The sequence below is a fragment of the Haplochromis burtoni genome, unplaced genomic scaffold (assembly GCF_018398535.1).
Source record: "Haplochromis burtoni strain Fernald_Lab_line unplaced genomic scaffold, NCSU_Asbu1 Contig_16, whole genome shotgun sequence".
NCBI classification, from domain to species: Eukaryota; Metazoa; Chordata; class Actinopteri; order Cichliformes; family Cichlidae; genus Haplochromis; species Haplochromis burtoni.
The window spans coordinates 2,290,966-2,305,862 of record NW_024582377.1 but is presented as its reverse complement, the minus strand read 5'-3'; the positions used below and the strand labels follow the sequence as shown (position 1 = coordinate 2,305,862).

Genomic DNA, 14,897 nt, shown 5'->3' with positions numbered 1-14,897 from the left:
CTAGGCGACTATAGTGGAGGGTTGAGCTGACAAAAACAAGACAACGTACAAGAGGCGCAGTCTTTTTTCGACATCGGTGCCTCCGTGCTAACAAATAACGCGCCAGGCAGTTGTGTGTCAGACGCAGAAGCTGATGAACTGAAATCCAATAAAGCACAGACGATGAATATTCCCAAAACACCAGCGATGAAAAGAACAATGCAAACTAGTCTGATTCATTAGGTTCCTCTGGCCTGAATCTAATACGAGAAAATCCTTTGCGTGTATATTTTATAATAATTCATTATAATTAAAGCTGTGTGACAAATGAACTTCTTAACGTTACAAATGTAAACAGACCTGAGAAATAAACAATCCTCACTCAGTGTCAGCCAACATCACTTTATTGTTCAGATGATACCCATTTATGCATCCAATTGGCACCCGTCACACTGCGCACACTATTTAAGTTCCTTTACTTTACCTATACAATTGTCATGCATCTGCAATCCGCTTTGCAACCCACATCCACCTTAAATCCTTTGACTATATTGGTCCTGACTGAACGTGTTTTCTTTGTATGGTGCAAAGTAGGACAGTGTCAGTGTTTGCTTGGCCCTTTAGCCCTGAGAGAACTCCCAGCTGAAAACACTCGGAGCTGGGAAGCTGGGAGGTGAGCTGGCAAGCACCAACCAACGAGCACCTTTTGTATAAACAACAGGCACCGCACTCTTTACATATGAACACATGACATTCCCACTGCGGGTGTGAAGGCATGTGGGGAAAGCACAGGGTTATGGGGGGTTACACTTGAAACTCACTGCTGCTGAGGAAGGCAGCAGTGTCAAGTTGGTAAGCAGGTTCTAGTGTACTGAAGTGGTCAGGGCACTTAGTTGCTCACTAAACGTCTTGGACAGAGGAAAATGCAGCTCTAAATTGATGGAAGGGACCAGAAGGGGTGGCCAGAGGATTGCTATGTGTGTCGAAGGTTGTTAGCACCTTAGGAGCAACAAACCATCTGTCAGCGTTGCCCTAACACTATTCCTAATGACCCCGTGCCCCTAAGGCAACAGCCGTGTTACTTTGTGTTGCCATTTGGAGCAGTGACACAAGTGTCTAAAAGCTCATTATCAGTTAATTAAAGATGCTCTTCAGATGAGGGCAGGGCTGCAGTTTTGCAATGGCAAACCTGTTAAAAAGGACTGATATGTGACACCACGCTGATCTGAACAACTGAACGTGTTCTTATTTCGCCTAAAATTGCAGAATTCTGTAACACCTGAAAAGAACTTCACGTATGTAAGCCGACCTTTCACGGCCAAAATAACAAAGTCGACATCGGAGCCTGTAAGGCAGATATCGGCTCCACTAATGATACAGCTTTGTTATCCTCCAATTGTCCTCCCATTAAAACCCAATAGGGCTACTCTTCTCAACATTACGCCACTTTTGAAACTCGTTCCAAATGTTAGCTGAAAATAGGAGAAATTAAAAATCAATCGGGAGAAGGTAACTGCCAATTTTCATGACATTTAAATTGTTACACTCAGACTTCAGTTGCTGGCCCATCTGTCAGTGGCCTAATCAATGTGGTCTACTTCATAATGAACAGTTAATCTCTTTAATTCCATTGCCCAAGGCCACAAAAATCTATCAGGATACAATCAGCAGGTTTTTTCCCCTCCTTCTCTTCCCTGTCGTAGCTGGAGAAGAGAAATATAGTAGGAGCGGAGCGTGGTAGGCTGCCCTGAGGTACCGCTGGTGCATGCAGTGTTAGCGCATGGAGTCTCGCTCAACCAGTGAACCGTCTCTGATCAGGTTCAGCCATGTACAACTCAATTATGCAGCCATTTCATGGCCAGAGGACACCCACTGCCCTAATGCAGACACGGACCGAGCACTTAGTTGAAGTGGAACTCCTTTTTTGCCCTCTTAAATTGTTATTTAACAAGAATGAGTGTGGTTTTACGAACAAAAGCATTAAAACGTGGCCACAAACGAAACCAGTGTCGAGTCTTCTTCAGAAGCAGATGAGAAAAATCAACGTGCAGCCAGTGCAGATTATTTAGGGCAAATCAGTTAGTACAGCTATAGTTCCACGCGCCAGCTCACAGTGGAGCACACAGTCGGGCTTAGTGCTTCAGGTTTTGGGTTAAATGATCATTATCGCCACATTTGGAATGACGAGTCGTCAGCTGCAATCTATGGGGCAAATCCCATTAACGTTATGAATCTATCCACTGTACAATACGTGTTAGTATAATCTGATTAGCAACGTTTCAACACCATGACACACAAAATCCGAGTAAGCATGTACACATATTAAAATGATGAAGCATTTCAGGGATGCGAGATAAAACCTTTAATACTTGTATATTAGTGTTTTTTAAATAATTGGCTAAAAGGCCCATCTATGAAGAAGAAACATTTCTGACTCTGAACAATACAAACTAATGCTCTCTTTATTCTCTCTAAATGCAAGTTTGCACTAGTCTGTACTCTACAGTCAGCCTGGGAATGCTGTCAATTTTGTGCATGTCTGCGCCACTGGTGTAATTTTTGGGTCACAATGATGAGAGTGTGTTATCGGGTCAGCTGTGATCCAGTCCTGAGTAAGCTCCTTGGTTAAACTCTCAGTCTGCTGACCATGCATGGCCTGTGGGGAGTGATCCAAATGGTTTAGTCGCGTAAGGGACTGGGGCTGAGGCCAGGGGCTGGGACCGTATCCATCTCTAATCTCCTTACTATCAGATCTGTACCTGATTAATACCCCTTCTTCTGAGAAGTACTCTAATACCTATCGGTACACAATGCACCACCCCGAGGTCACTAAGAGTCCACTTTGGATCAGTGAAAATAAATAAACTTTTCATGTGTGTGCCATGCGTAGAGTGTGCATATGTTGTGATGATGTCGTGCATTTCCTGCATGCTGACAGATGTATGCCTGTCCAAGTTATGCTGATGAGAAGAAGAGGTTATGGCGTTGGCACCGAGGGACACATTGATTTAGTTTGTTACTGCTTTGTCTCTACAGCACTGCAGTGCCACAGAGTTATAGGGGTCAAGCGAAAGATCTGCTTTAGTTGCCAAAAAAGAACAGCTAAACAACATGTACTCTGTCAAAATCAGAGGAAAAACTCTCGAAGGAAGCAAAATCTCTGCTGATGTGAGGTGGCCTATCCTCAATTCAACAGCCTCTTATAACCTAACACCTCCTCTATCAGAATGTCTATGGGGCAAGGAAGAAACATGATTATGCCCATCAATAATTCAATATGTGTGTGTGCTTGCACTTGTGTGCATTCATGTGTGCATATGTGTGCCTGTGTGTGATATGATGTCTTGTTTGACTGGGCAGGTCCCCAACTTTGCTCTTAATCTCCCCGGTGATTACAACATACAATGGCACCGGGTCTGTGTCCCCCCTTCTCCATTGAATGGAGGGATTTAAAATGCACTCTATTGATTTGTTTCTCGCACAGCGATGTCCATTTTGCACACCCCTCAATCCTCCACGCACCCGGAGGCTGTATGAGCTGCTGTCATTAATTATCTACGTGTGAGTGCATGTTTATTTTCACAGAGCATGTTTAAAACTGGGGGCAAAGAGAGATGAAAGAGGAAAAATAAAACAGTATTGAAAAGGAGCATGCCTTGAAATAAGACAATAAGAGAATATTTTATATGCATTTTACCTGGGATGTGTTTAGCCCAGCCGATTATGACCACCAGCTCGCGGTCAGCCAGGTCACAGAGCGTGGTCAGAGCCTTGATGTCACTCTCCGGCATGGTGGGGTCAGGCATGGCATAGATCTTCTCTGGCTCTGCCACCAACAGGTGAGACACTATCTTTGTGACTGGATTGAAGAGGAAGGGGGTGTCAAAAAAAAAAAAAAGGAGAGGTCAAAGGTTATTTCACCGTAATGCTTAGAGAGGCACACAGATGTGCAACACTGATATGCATGGCAACATGACCAAACAGTAGCATGGTGGTCCCACCTTCCCTTTTTTTTGCCTGTGTGTGTGAAGGAAACGCCACATTGTGCAAAGGAAATTTACAGTGTGCAAAAAACGTGTGAGACAGGAGTGTCCTCGAGATCTCTCACTCTTTAATATCAGTCATCTGTTCAGAGACTTATCGTAACTCGGCTCCGAGCAGAACAATGCGTGGCCTATATTTACGACAAACGAACTCTCAACTGTCCAAACATGCAACATGACGGAGGAACGCGAGTCTGTCCTAGAATTTTATCCCAGTTTTATTTGCTTGCTTGCCTGGTAGAGAGAAGCAGCGGAAGAAAGAGACAATGGGCTATTGACGGGGGGTGGGGGGTACTCACGAGGCTTTTTGGTGGGAGGAGGGAGCGTCAGGCCCAGGTACGGATTGTTTTCTGTGTCCAACCTCCTCTTGTACTTCTGTCTGCCCCCTCGCACACGGTCCAGACGAACCCCTAAGAAAGAAAAGATAAGACCGCCGTGTAAATTGTGATGAAGTTGTAAAGACATAAATATAGGATTATGGTTCAAAATTACACCCTCACATATTCTATATTATAATATATTAAAGTAAATGTGAGCTACAGTGCTGGCCTTTAGCTTGTATGTAAGGAATATAAAAGGACTACGTAGAGGTATAAAAATGTGTCCGTGTGTATGAGCATACTTTCAGTGTGTGTGTGTGTGTGTGTGTGTGGGGATGTGTCAGAGTCGCGGCAGGCTTCCCATATGTGGTCCATGCCTGGCTGGTCTACTGTGACACAGCTGAGCCCAGAGCAGGTCTAAACATATGAATATTTAACGCAGGGTCAATGATCTCACAGACTGGCCCTCTAATTATTTAGCTTTTGGGGTGAGGCAGACTGAATACTAATTAGCTGCCAGCCACTTGCCTCTTTGCTTGTGTGTGTGTGTGTGTGTGTGTGTGTGCTCAGGTGTGTCCTTTTTCAATATCCACAAACAGAAACTTAACCAGCCAACAAGCAAAGACATAGTCACACATACAGTGTACAAAGCATCCACTGTCATACTGCAGATAGATAACTAGGTATTGCTTTCCAATAAAAGACCCTTATTTCACCCCTCTTTCACAGGAGTAGCACCGAGGCCTTATCATCCGCAGCCACACCTAGGGGGCCAGGTTCCACACTGATACTGTAAATGTCAAGCTAGCCTCATCATAACATAAGTTATTTATTATCTCATTATTTGATAAGAATGTTTCTATTAAGATGTCTTTTCTATTCTATTAATTTTCAACATTGTAAACATATTTCATCTGCGCCGTTCTATTCATTTGATGCCACTCGGCAGGTATTTGGCCATTTAATGAAATTGTATGCAAACATTTATATCCTGCATGCCCTTATTTGGAATTGTGTCACTGCCACTGGACAGTCTGAACATACCGGCTATCTTAATCCAGCTGAGAAGGAGAATCTGTTCAATTTACCTTGTATGCATAATGTAACACCCCCCCCCCCCTTACACAGACGTGCAAACAAATTTAATACTAAAGGTTGGATGAGGAAAAAGGCTCAATGAAATTCTTGCGGTGGAGGAGGAGTTAATTTGTCAGCCTCCCGTGTCCTTTGAGTGAACAACACCCGCAGCTGGAGCACTTCCTTGATGATTTCATCACTTTATAACAGGGAGGACGGTGTCAAACCTGGGCATTGTGTGGCCACTGCAAATGAGCCTAATACAATTTGCCCATCAGCAAGTGCTCTTGGAGAGGATGAGTTTGGATGTGTCCCATGCGTGGCGATTGGAGGTTGCCCAGTGAACGGATGGGGAAAGGGAAAATCAGATGATGTAAGATAGAAGTGGTAGCCTTCATTTAACAAAGAGGAATTCAGCAGCAGATTTATGCAAAATAGCTGATTTTTATATACAACAGACACAAAGCCTTACTCGCTCTCTCTGTGAATGGGGAGTCCAGTAAGTTGTATTATCATGTAACTATAAAACAAAGATTTTTTTCTACTTATATAAATTATTTGATTCCCTAGAAACACAAATCTGATTAGGACTGTCTTTCAATTTCCTGACACTGACAACCTACTAACCTAATTACCCCCAACTCCCAGCAGAGCCTTATCCTTCCCAGTGAGTACCAGGGAATCATCTGACATCAACTACCTGTATTTCATGCACAAGCGTGGATACTTGGTGACAATTTATTTTTTATGTGCATTGTATCAAGCAATCAATTCTGGCAGTGTTGTGGGCTACTGCTTAAAAACTTTCTGCATTAGCTAAAATATCGTTATTCTTGGATGCATGTCCTGTCAAATGTGCTATCACCACTTTCTACAGTTTCTTCCGGCTCTCCAGATGAGCTTGGCTGCTGCCAGGTGGCAACGCTTCTGCTCTCCGTGTTCCTCTCTGCCGGTTGAGTCGTGTGGCTGTGTCAGCCAGCATAAAGCCAACTACGGAGGTAGATGGGTGCCTCTTTTAATTAGAACAGTCCTGGCCATAATTAACAGATGCTGACAGGAATTAAAGCTCCGCACTAACCTGTCTCATTTTACTGTCCAACAGGGCCAGACACAGGCAGAGAGGAAGAGAGAGTGATTAAGAGCAGCCAGACAGATTCATTCACTCATGCTGTCAGGTACTATAGCCAGGACTTTTATAGGGGCCTTTGTGAGGTTCATATGCCCCTTTGGTGACGCTTTAAGCGCTCCGACTCTGGCCAGTCTGATGTGCTCCCTCCAGAGTAAACAGTAGGTGCGTTATAAATGTGCAAAGCGAGTTGAGTGCCACCTCATCCACAGTCATCTTGCTGTTTTATGGCCCACTACACAGTGCGGCAAGGGTAGCAGCGGGTGAGCTCGGGTATCATCTCTTCAAAGGAGGGTGCTCGGGGAGGGGGCTTTTGGCCAAGGCGGCTGGCATTTGTGCACGGATTAGCACAGGCCTCGAGGTGGGGGCTGGGGCCAGCTGACCTACAGCTCTTCTTTCTCTCCAAAAACAATAATAATCCCCTTCCGAGCACACTCCTACAAAAGGGCCTGTCTTCACTCACTTTATGCGGTAGGGGTCCTTATTTTGAGTCCCTCACCTGTTCTGGGTGTCTCTCCCTGGGGAAAGTGTCAGGATGTCTGGGATGGTTGGCAATGCCAAGGGGGCTTAGGCGGTCCCTATTTTAGCTGGGAAAATCAGAAGGCCACATGGCAAGGCATGGTGAACCTTGCCTTTCAAGGAAGCCGCCCGCTAAACTGCCGTCAGCACTATTTCAAAGGGCCCTCGTTGCCAGCTTTGCATGCTTCTAAGTGCATCGCAGCATTTTTAATCACGAGTGGTGATGAGCAGGGGTAGCGGAAAAATTGTCACGCATTGCCCCCCGTCCTCATCTGCTGACCCCAGAGGCTGCCATAGTGACACCCTTGTCACATACTCCATTTACAGGTTAGCTACAGTATCCCTCGTGAGCTGACATCCTTGCTCGTACTGCTAATTGAAAAGACTAAACGGCACTTAAACCTCACTTCAGAGTCTAAATTAAACTGTTGAAAAAACATTTCAAGTGATGTTTGCCACAGTGGAGGCCTCCTGTTACTTACTTATTTCAATTATAGATCTTAGAAGCAGACTGGATTCATCTTACTGGTGCACACAACTTTGAAGAAATGACGTTTAGTACTTTACTTCACTAAACATTTTTTTTTTCATTTGTATGTTGTGCGTTTTACTATAACTGACTGTTAGAGCTTGTTCTCTGCATGAAAATGTATTGCATATCAGTACAGACACACTCCTTTGTTCAGCAAATCTTCACAGCTGTCGCACTGCTTCCTTGCAAAACCAGAAGATTCCTTTAACACACAGTATTCCAAAATTAGGACACTGGAACAAAAAGCTATTGTCTTTGGTCAATGCTGTGGATGTGCAGATAAAAATATATGTTAACTTTACAGAAATGGTCTCTGAGCAGCCAGTAAGACTAGAAAAAGCACTATGTAAAATATACCTGCCCCTTCTTGCATGTGGAGGCATGTACAGTAGTGTGAGTGTGCGAGAGAAAGGAAGTCGCGGTGGACAGCAACTGCCACTGAATGATGTCAGTCTAATCTCTCAATACTATCTTGTCTTCTCTCTTGCTCTAAGCTCTGATCCGTTTCCATTGATCAGAGGAAAAACCTGTTGCATCTGACATTTGATTAGTCTATTGATCACTTCCTCCTTTACACAGTCAAGGGAAAGTACAGCTACTCAACACAAGGTTCAGGCAGGCCTCCTGTAATCGGACTGCTGATCTTCCAAGACCATTTTCCTTATGTCTCCTATCCGGTTTCCAATATTGAAGTGCCAAATGGCTTTGCTTTCACAGGTGTACCCACACAGAACAGAGACGTGAAATCTTAAGTTGTTTTATTTTTTTGTTTAAATCTAGTGAAGGATTTAAACTTGTGTTTTTTGGGGGGTCAGCAATGCACTTTGTTGGGGCTATAAAGTTATAATTAGGCAATTTTCCATTGAGACACAATGTGACCTTTCTGCAGTAATGAAAGTAAGTTGCAACCAGAGTCACATGAGCGGTTGCCACCATTTCCTGAGCCGACGGCTTCATTGAGCTTACAGTCGGCACAGACCACGTGTCTCTCTTTCCATTTAGTCTTGGTGACACAGCCCCAAGACAAGAGCTTAAGCAAACGCTCGTTTTCTTAGTCACAACCAGCATGTTTCAGAATTTCCACTGTGACAAAAATCAGTTATATGAGAGGGATCTGTGAACACCAGCACATGACTTTAATCACGCACAGTGACAATAGCTGCCGTGCGGTGATGACAGCAAAGGAGGAGAATTATTCTTATTCTGATAATGTGCTGAGTACACAGAGGAGTGCATTAGAACCTCAGGCTTAGCCGTACTCTGCATATTCGGGTTTTACGCTCATTTTTAGGCTGATCTGACACCAGTCATTCATTTATAGCAACGGCTACATATTTTTGTAGTCTCTTATTCTCCAAGGTGATATATTGGCATAAATTTTTCATCAGATAGTAATGCGATTACTCTGTCATTCTGGCATTGAGGCTTTATCTGGCTGTGCACAGTCCAGCAGATTCTGTTACTGGGTTGGGATCCATACGGGCTACGACTCCGGCTTCAGGTCGCGACTGGGTATGTATGCATCTATAAATCCCCCACTCTCCAATAGAAGAGAATAATGGGATGAATAAAAGCAGAGTATATAAATTTCACGGAGTTTGGCAGAGAATTTAAAAGTGGACGTTTTAACTGGATTTAATTTATCTTCGATTTCGGAGCTCTTATCTGGCAAAGCATTTATACCACCGCCCAACCGTGAGGGATGAAAAAACCTACCCTTCCTGCTTTTATCTGCACTTAAGAGAGAAGCAAAATAAAAATGAGTGAAAACAAAAACAACACTGCTTCCCTCCAGATATTGTCATTTCTATGTTATTTGTCTATCTTTTATTTTATTTTATATTTCAAGCAAACAGCAAATGATAAACTGACAGAAACACAAAGAGTAAGGGAGGTGAAAACTCACCCACTAGTGCAGTGGGATGAGGGAGAGTGGACAGGTGCCTCCGCTAGAAGAGCAGCCGAGGTTTGTGTCTCGGGGGAGTCAGTCAGTGGGGAAAGGGAGGGGGAGAGAAAACCAGCCAGACAAATCCATCGGAAGCATGTTTAATTGTCACTGAATTCCCTGTTGGCGTGACTTTAAAAAACCATCCGCAGGAAGAGAGCTGAGATGTTCGGAAAACATTTAGTGGATCAATATGCCAGGGAGAGCTGAGACTGTTGCGGGTGTGTGCTCAGGGACCTGGCCTGAGCCTTTCCAAGTGGAATACTGTTACATTTCTATTACTCAAAGGCAGGGATCAACCTATTCAGCATATTTCTGTCCCCAACTCAACTGCACATTATTTACTGCTGTGTGGATAGGAGGGGGAGGACAAGGGGCTGGGAACTGTTGTGCCGGCCAGCTCGTTTTATGCATTTCTCACTGTGGAAATGCATAAAACGAGCTGCTGCAGGAAAAAATAACATGGGCCTTCTTGGTGGGTCATAAGACATCAGGCACGCGATGATGATGTATTAGACTATTGTTGATCTGATCAATTGTTTTTGTATAAAGTGTGTGCTTCTATGCTACATGAGTGTGTAAGAATAATAAAAAATGTTCTTACTCTTCTTACCTTCTTTGAGCATCCCCACTTTGAGGCATTTCATGAAGCGACAAGCCTGACATGATTTGCGTCTCCGTTTTGTGATCTCACATTCATTTGTGGCAGGACAGCTGTATTCTATGTTACCTGTGAAGAAGAAGAAGAAGAAGAAGGAGAAGAAGAAGAAGAAGAAGAAGAAGAAGGAGAAGCACAGCTTAGCACCAATGCCATATACAAATAACGAGTAGAGTATAAAGTACAAGCATTTTGGACCTGATGCTAAGCTGGGTGCTCCCAGTAAATGCAGAAAACACCATCATTGTGTTTAGATGGTCTATTATATAATAACCACTCTGGTATGGGCACCTGTTAATCATATAGATTCTTACAGAACCAATTTCTATGTGCCCTCCAGTGTGTGGAGTACCTTCTAGCACTGAGGTCCAGAGTCTGAGGAGAGGTGGTGGGGGCAAGGAGTAAAGGGCAAGGGGTTAGGGGTGGAGTGAAATCTAAAACAGTCCTTTAGGACCGTTCAGCAGATGCCACTCTACTGCAACACTAAATTGGTCTCATTAATTCTGTGCATGTCCCCTCCAGGCCCCGGGCGCAGGCCATGTCCCTCTGCGCTCAGAGGGGCCTGCCACTGCTTCAATAGCAGGCTAGAGAGCCAGACACACTGCCCCTGACCACTTTACATAATACTCCTGCAGACCCAAACCTGTTGTTACCACTGTTGCCATTGTTGACTATTTACATAGTGTACAGGCAAGAGGCCTTATGCATTATTCAGCTGCAGCGTCTGATTCCAGGACGGAGCAATGAAAAAGAGTTTCATTGCTACACAATAAAAGCGCCGGTTCCGCACTACTCTAGCATTAGCAATAGGAAGGGCAGGGTATGTGAGGCAGTTCCTCCGCTGCTGCCTGATTCCCTACATTTTACTGCATTCAGGGGTTTTCAATAAAGGGTTTCAGTGTAATGGTTGCTTCGGCCTAGGAATTTGAATTATCCTCATCTTGAGTGGGCTTTTAGCTTGAAGGATTTTGACATTGATATTTTCTAAACTTTTCTTTTAACCTATTGTTTGTCTTTTCCAGTGTAGTGCTGAAATAGATTGACGTCTAATGTCAGAATCGAACCTAATCGTTATAATTCCCACAACATAAACATCCTCATCCATTAAAGTGCATCTAAGCAAACAGGACGTAGCAAACCTGCTCTCCACCCACCAACCTCTTCTAAAGGGGGAAGCATTTCCTTGTGTGTGCGCACACCGTCCAGACACATTCACACGCAAGCACATTAGGATTGCACCCCGACGTCCTGAAGCTGCACCCCAGCTCTGACCCTGAGTTCACATTTCTGTACAGAAAGCTGTGTAATATTCCACTGGCATTCCTATGCTAGCCCTCTAACATCCTTTGACAGCTTATGCAATTATGTTAACATTATTGGACAGATCAAGTAGAGGGTCCCAAGATGTTATAAATAATTAGAAATTCCTCTTTATATCTGGGTTAGAAATCATTATGCTAATTCTCCTCTTCTCTTTGGGATTGGGGTAAATAAAGGTGTGAGGCAAGTGGCTGATGAGCTCTGATTGTCTTTCCTCTGTCTGTTTTCTCTGTTGTCATAGCAGAACCAGACCATAATAATCCTATCCCTTTCTCATAATCTGGCAGGAGGCAATCAGTGCCGCCCTGCACAGAAGTTAATCTTCTGCGGCTTTTTTCTGTTTGTGTTTCCAGTACACACTAACCAATCCTTAATTCTGATGTAAAGCACTAAATCTAAAATATATATCTTTCATTTGCATTTCACTAAATTATATAATTAGGAACTTGTGGACCGCACACACACGATATGTTGCAGGGCTTATACAGCACAGCTGACCCTGTGTGGTGATGCTTATGGGTTGTTGTTTTTTTCTTCCTCCTCTCCGTTTCGTTTCTCAGGGGATTCCAAGGACACGTGCACAAACCGCACAAACCACACCTGGCACTAACTAAGTTAGCCCTTTGATATCGCACACTCCAGAAACAAAAGCAAACATACGAGCCAACACTTCTGCGCTACCGTATTCACCCACCCAGCCGACTCCCCCCCACCCCCACGTTCGTCTGATGTTCTGTCAGAGGGGGCTTCTCACAGCTCAAGGCAGAGTGAGAGGTGGATTAACTCATTTTTCATCCCTACATTTGATTTATATTTAGAACAGGGATTGTTTCAGTGTCAGCACACACGCAACCTTACCAAAGTATCACTTTCTAGCATGACTGCTGCTTCTGACCTGTTATTTTAAGTCAATGTAAGTGCAGAAGAAAATGCTAACGGACATAATAAATGAATGTGAATGTAGACAAAAATGTAGCTTTGCAATCATGTTTAAAGCACAAGACTACAGCACGTTACGAGTCCCAAAGCTATGGCAGATCTTTTTTATTACATGTAACTCATTATATTAACTGATTGCGTTAAAAGGTTTGCTCCCATCAGCAGTTTTGTAAACACAGACGTGAAAAGCATAAAGCTTCAGTTTCACTTGTATTTGGTCATACTCTTAACCTACATTATATCCAAAATAATGGCCAATTAGGTACTGACCCTTAAATAATCAAAGTGAAATGAAGTCAACTAAAGTTAAAAGATTTAAATATTTAATTTACTTGCATAGACGCCATAACTGAATTATTATCCTCTTTGCTTGAGTTGTCTTCTTAAAAAAATTAATAAAGTATTTTACTGTAATTCAGCGGACTTAACTGTATTGAGTTATACTGAAATTAACTAAACTGAACTAATATCAGGGCTCAGAGGGTATAAAAGACAACAGACGGCTGAACGGCTCTAACGGTCTTTTTTGTCTTTTATCTAATAACAAATTGCACTATACTGAACAGGAGTTAAACACAGACGGTGACAACAGATTTAATGGTGTGCTTGTAATAAATGTCATACAACAGATCTGCCGTTCAGAAACGCTGCACAGATACACTGGCTGCTAGAGCGACTGTATGGCAACTTTCATTTTTCTAAAACGAAGCGCACTGGCGGGAACCCCTTTAACCCGAGGGCCACGCTCGGGGGTTTATCTGTCTTTAGAGAGGTTATGGTATGGTTACCAATAACATTACAGAGTGAAGGGAGAAGAAAAAGATTTGCCTCCTTCTTCTCTTGATAAGTATCTGTCTCAATCTATTTTATGGCTTTTCAGGACCCATGCCAGGGCACAGAGGGGGAAAGTCAGGTCTTGTAAGTAAATTACAGTAAAATGGCAGGTATTTCTCATCAAAATCTAAACTGACTTTTACAGGCTTACTGTCAAGGTCTGTTACTTCATATAAAAGAGGGCCACTGAGTTCAGTCGGTTTTCAAGCAATTTTGCACTTGGGTTCAAAATGGGAAGAAAACACGGTTCAATAAGACATTTATGCTTTTGATTGGTGGGGCGCGCGAGGTGCAGGGCTGGAGGTATGATTAGGGCGCATTGAGAACAGGGGTATTTCTGGGATGGATGGAGATCTAGGTTGACTTTAATTTGGGTCTGGCCTTGACTAAAGCAACTATCTCCACATATGAGTTCAAGGGGCTTTTAAACTGGATGAATGGGTGGCAGAAGATGGATGTGCCATCTGTGTTTGTTGAAAACGGTAGGGACGTGGCCTTAAAAAAAGCACAGGCCATAAGAGAACTGAAGCAGTCTGAAAGGACAGGCGCACACATTTGTGCACACACTCACTGAAAATAATATTTTATTTATATAATAATAATTTAAGCCTGCGTTTTAATAGCATTGTCAAGAATAAGTTGCTAAATCACAGTTACACAAGGTGAGCACAAGGTGATAAAGAAATTGTCGTGTACACGGTTAACATTAACTTCACATGTTTGCCCTAAGTGTTATAGAACAATGTGAGAAAGGGCTGAGAAAGACAGCTCCTTTGTTTTCTTCTCATTAGAGAGGGCCGTCTCACACTCCACCCTTGACTGCCTCGTTATTCCTTTAATTAATCAGTTCTCATCAACAGCACCCTCTCATTCTTTTCAAGGGCTCTACATCCTGCTCTTTACCGCTTCCATTTTCCTCTAGCAATCCTGCATGTGTTTCTTTCATCATTTCGGAAGGATTTTACCGCCCCCCCCCCCCCCCAAAAAAAAAAAAAGAGCCCTGCATCCTCTGCCTGGGACCCCTGTCTGATTATTATGCCATTAAGCCTCTCCTCCGCTCCTCTGAAAGAGCAGCAGGCTCCCTCTCCAATCTAAAGAAGTCCTGGGTTTTTTCCCCTCCTTTCCCTGAAATTACCCGGCGACGCGTGCCTGAGTTTCTAATTGGCATGCTCGTCCCTGGAGACGGCCCCCTCCCTTCTTCCTAATGAAAAGCCTCGGCCTTAATTACACTTTCCAAACGCTGATTGTTATTGACAAAACTCCTGTGGCTCGGACAAACGACGGCAGATTAGCTCCATTACAGGCAGCCCTCCAAGAAGAGAAAGAGAGGGATTTCAAATTGACAATGCAAAGCGAGGAGGGAAAAAAGAGGAGCATTCAATTTTTTCTTTCCATGTACCTTGCTCTTAATTGTTTGGGCCGTTGCTCCACTTAAGACGTCTCTTTCTTTCCCGATGCCTCTTTTCTGTCCCATTGTGTCGCCGTCAGTGTACTTTTAGTGAAGGGACAAAAGCCCAGTTATGTTACTTGAGAGAAAATGTTCATCTTTTGTCAATAGACAGGATTGCTGATGGCAGCATGGGTAAACAGGAGGATTTGGCCTAA

The 14,897-nt window shown here is 43.6% G+C and overlaps 1 protein-coding gene across 6 annotated transcripts in view; it reads right to left on the bottom strand.

The window, feature by feature from the left end:
- Nucleotides 1–14,897, bottom strand: part of esrrb (estrogen-related receptor beta) — a 44,391-nt gene that overhangs the window by 11,726 nt on the left and 17,768 nt on the right. For 5 of the 6 annotated variants that reach the window (XM_005916831.3, XM_042218236.1, XM_005916828.3 and 2 more), the window contains 3 exons: nt 10,146–10,271; nt 4,322–4,432; nt 3,677–3,838 (listed from right to left, as the gene is read on the bottom strand). In XM_005916831.3, the coding sequence (XP_005916893.1) occupies nt 3,677–3,838; nt 4,322–4,432; nt 10,146–10,271 (399 nt within the window). The remainder of the gene's footprint in view (nt 1–3,676; nt 3,839–4,321; nt 4,433–10,145; nt 10,272–14,897) is intronic. The other variant, XM_005916826.3, reaches the window with a different exon arrangement.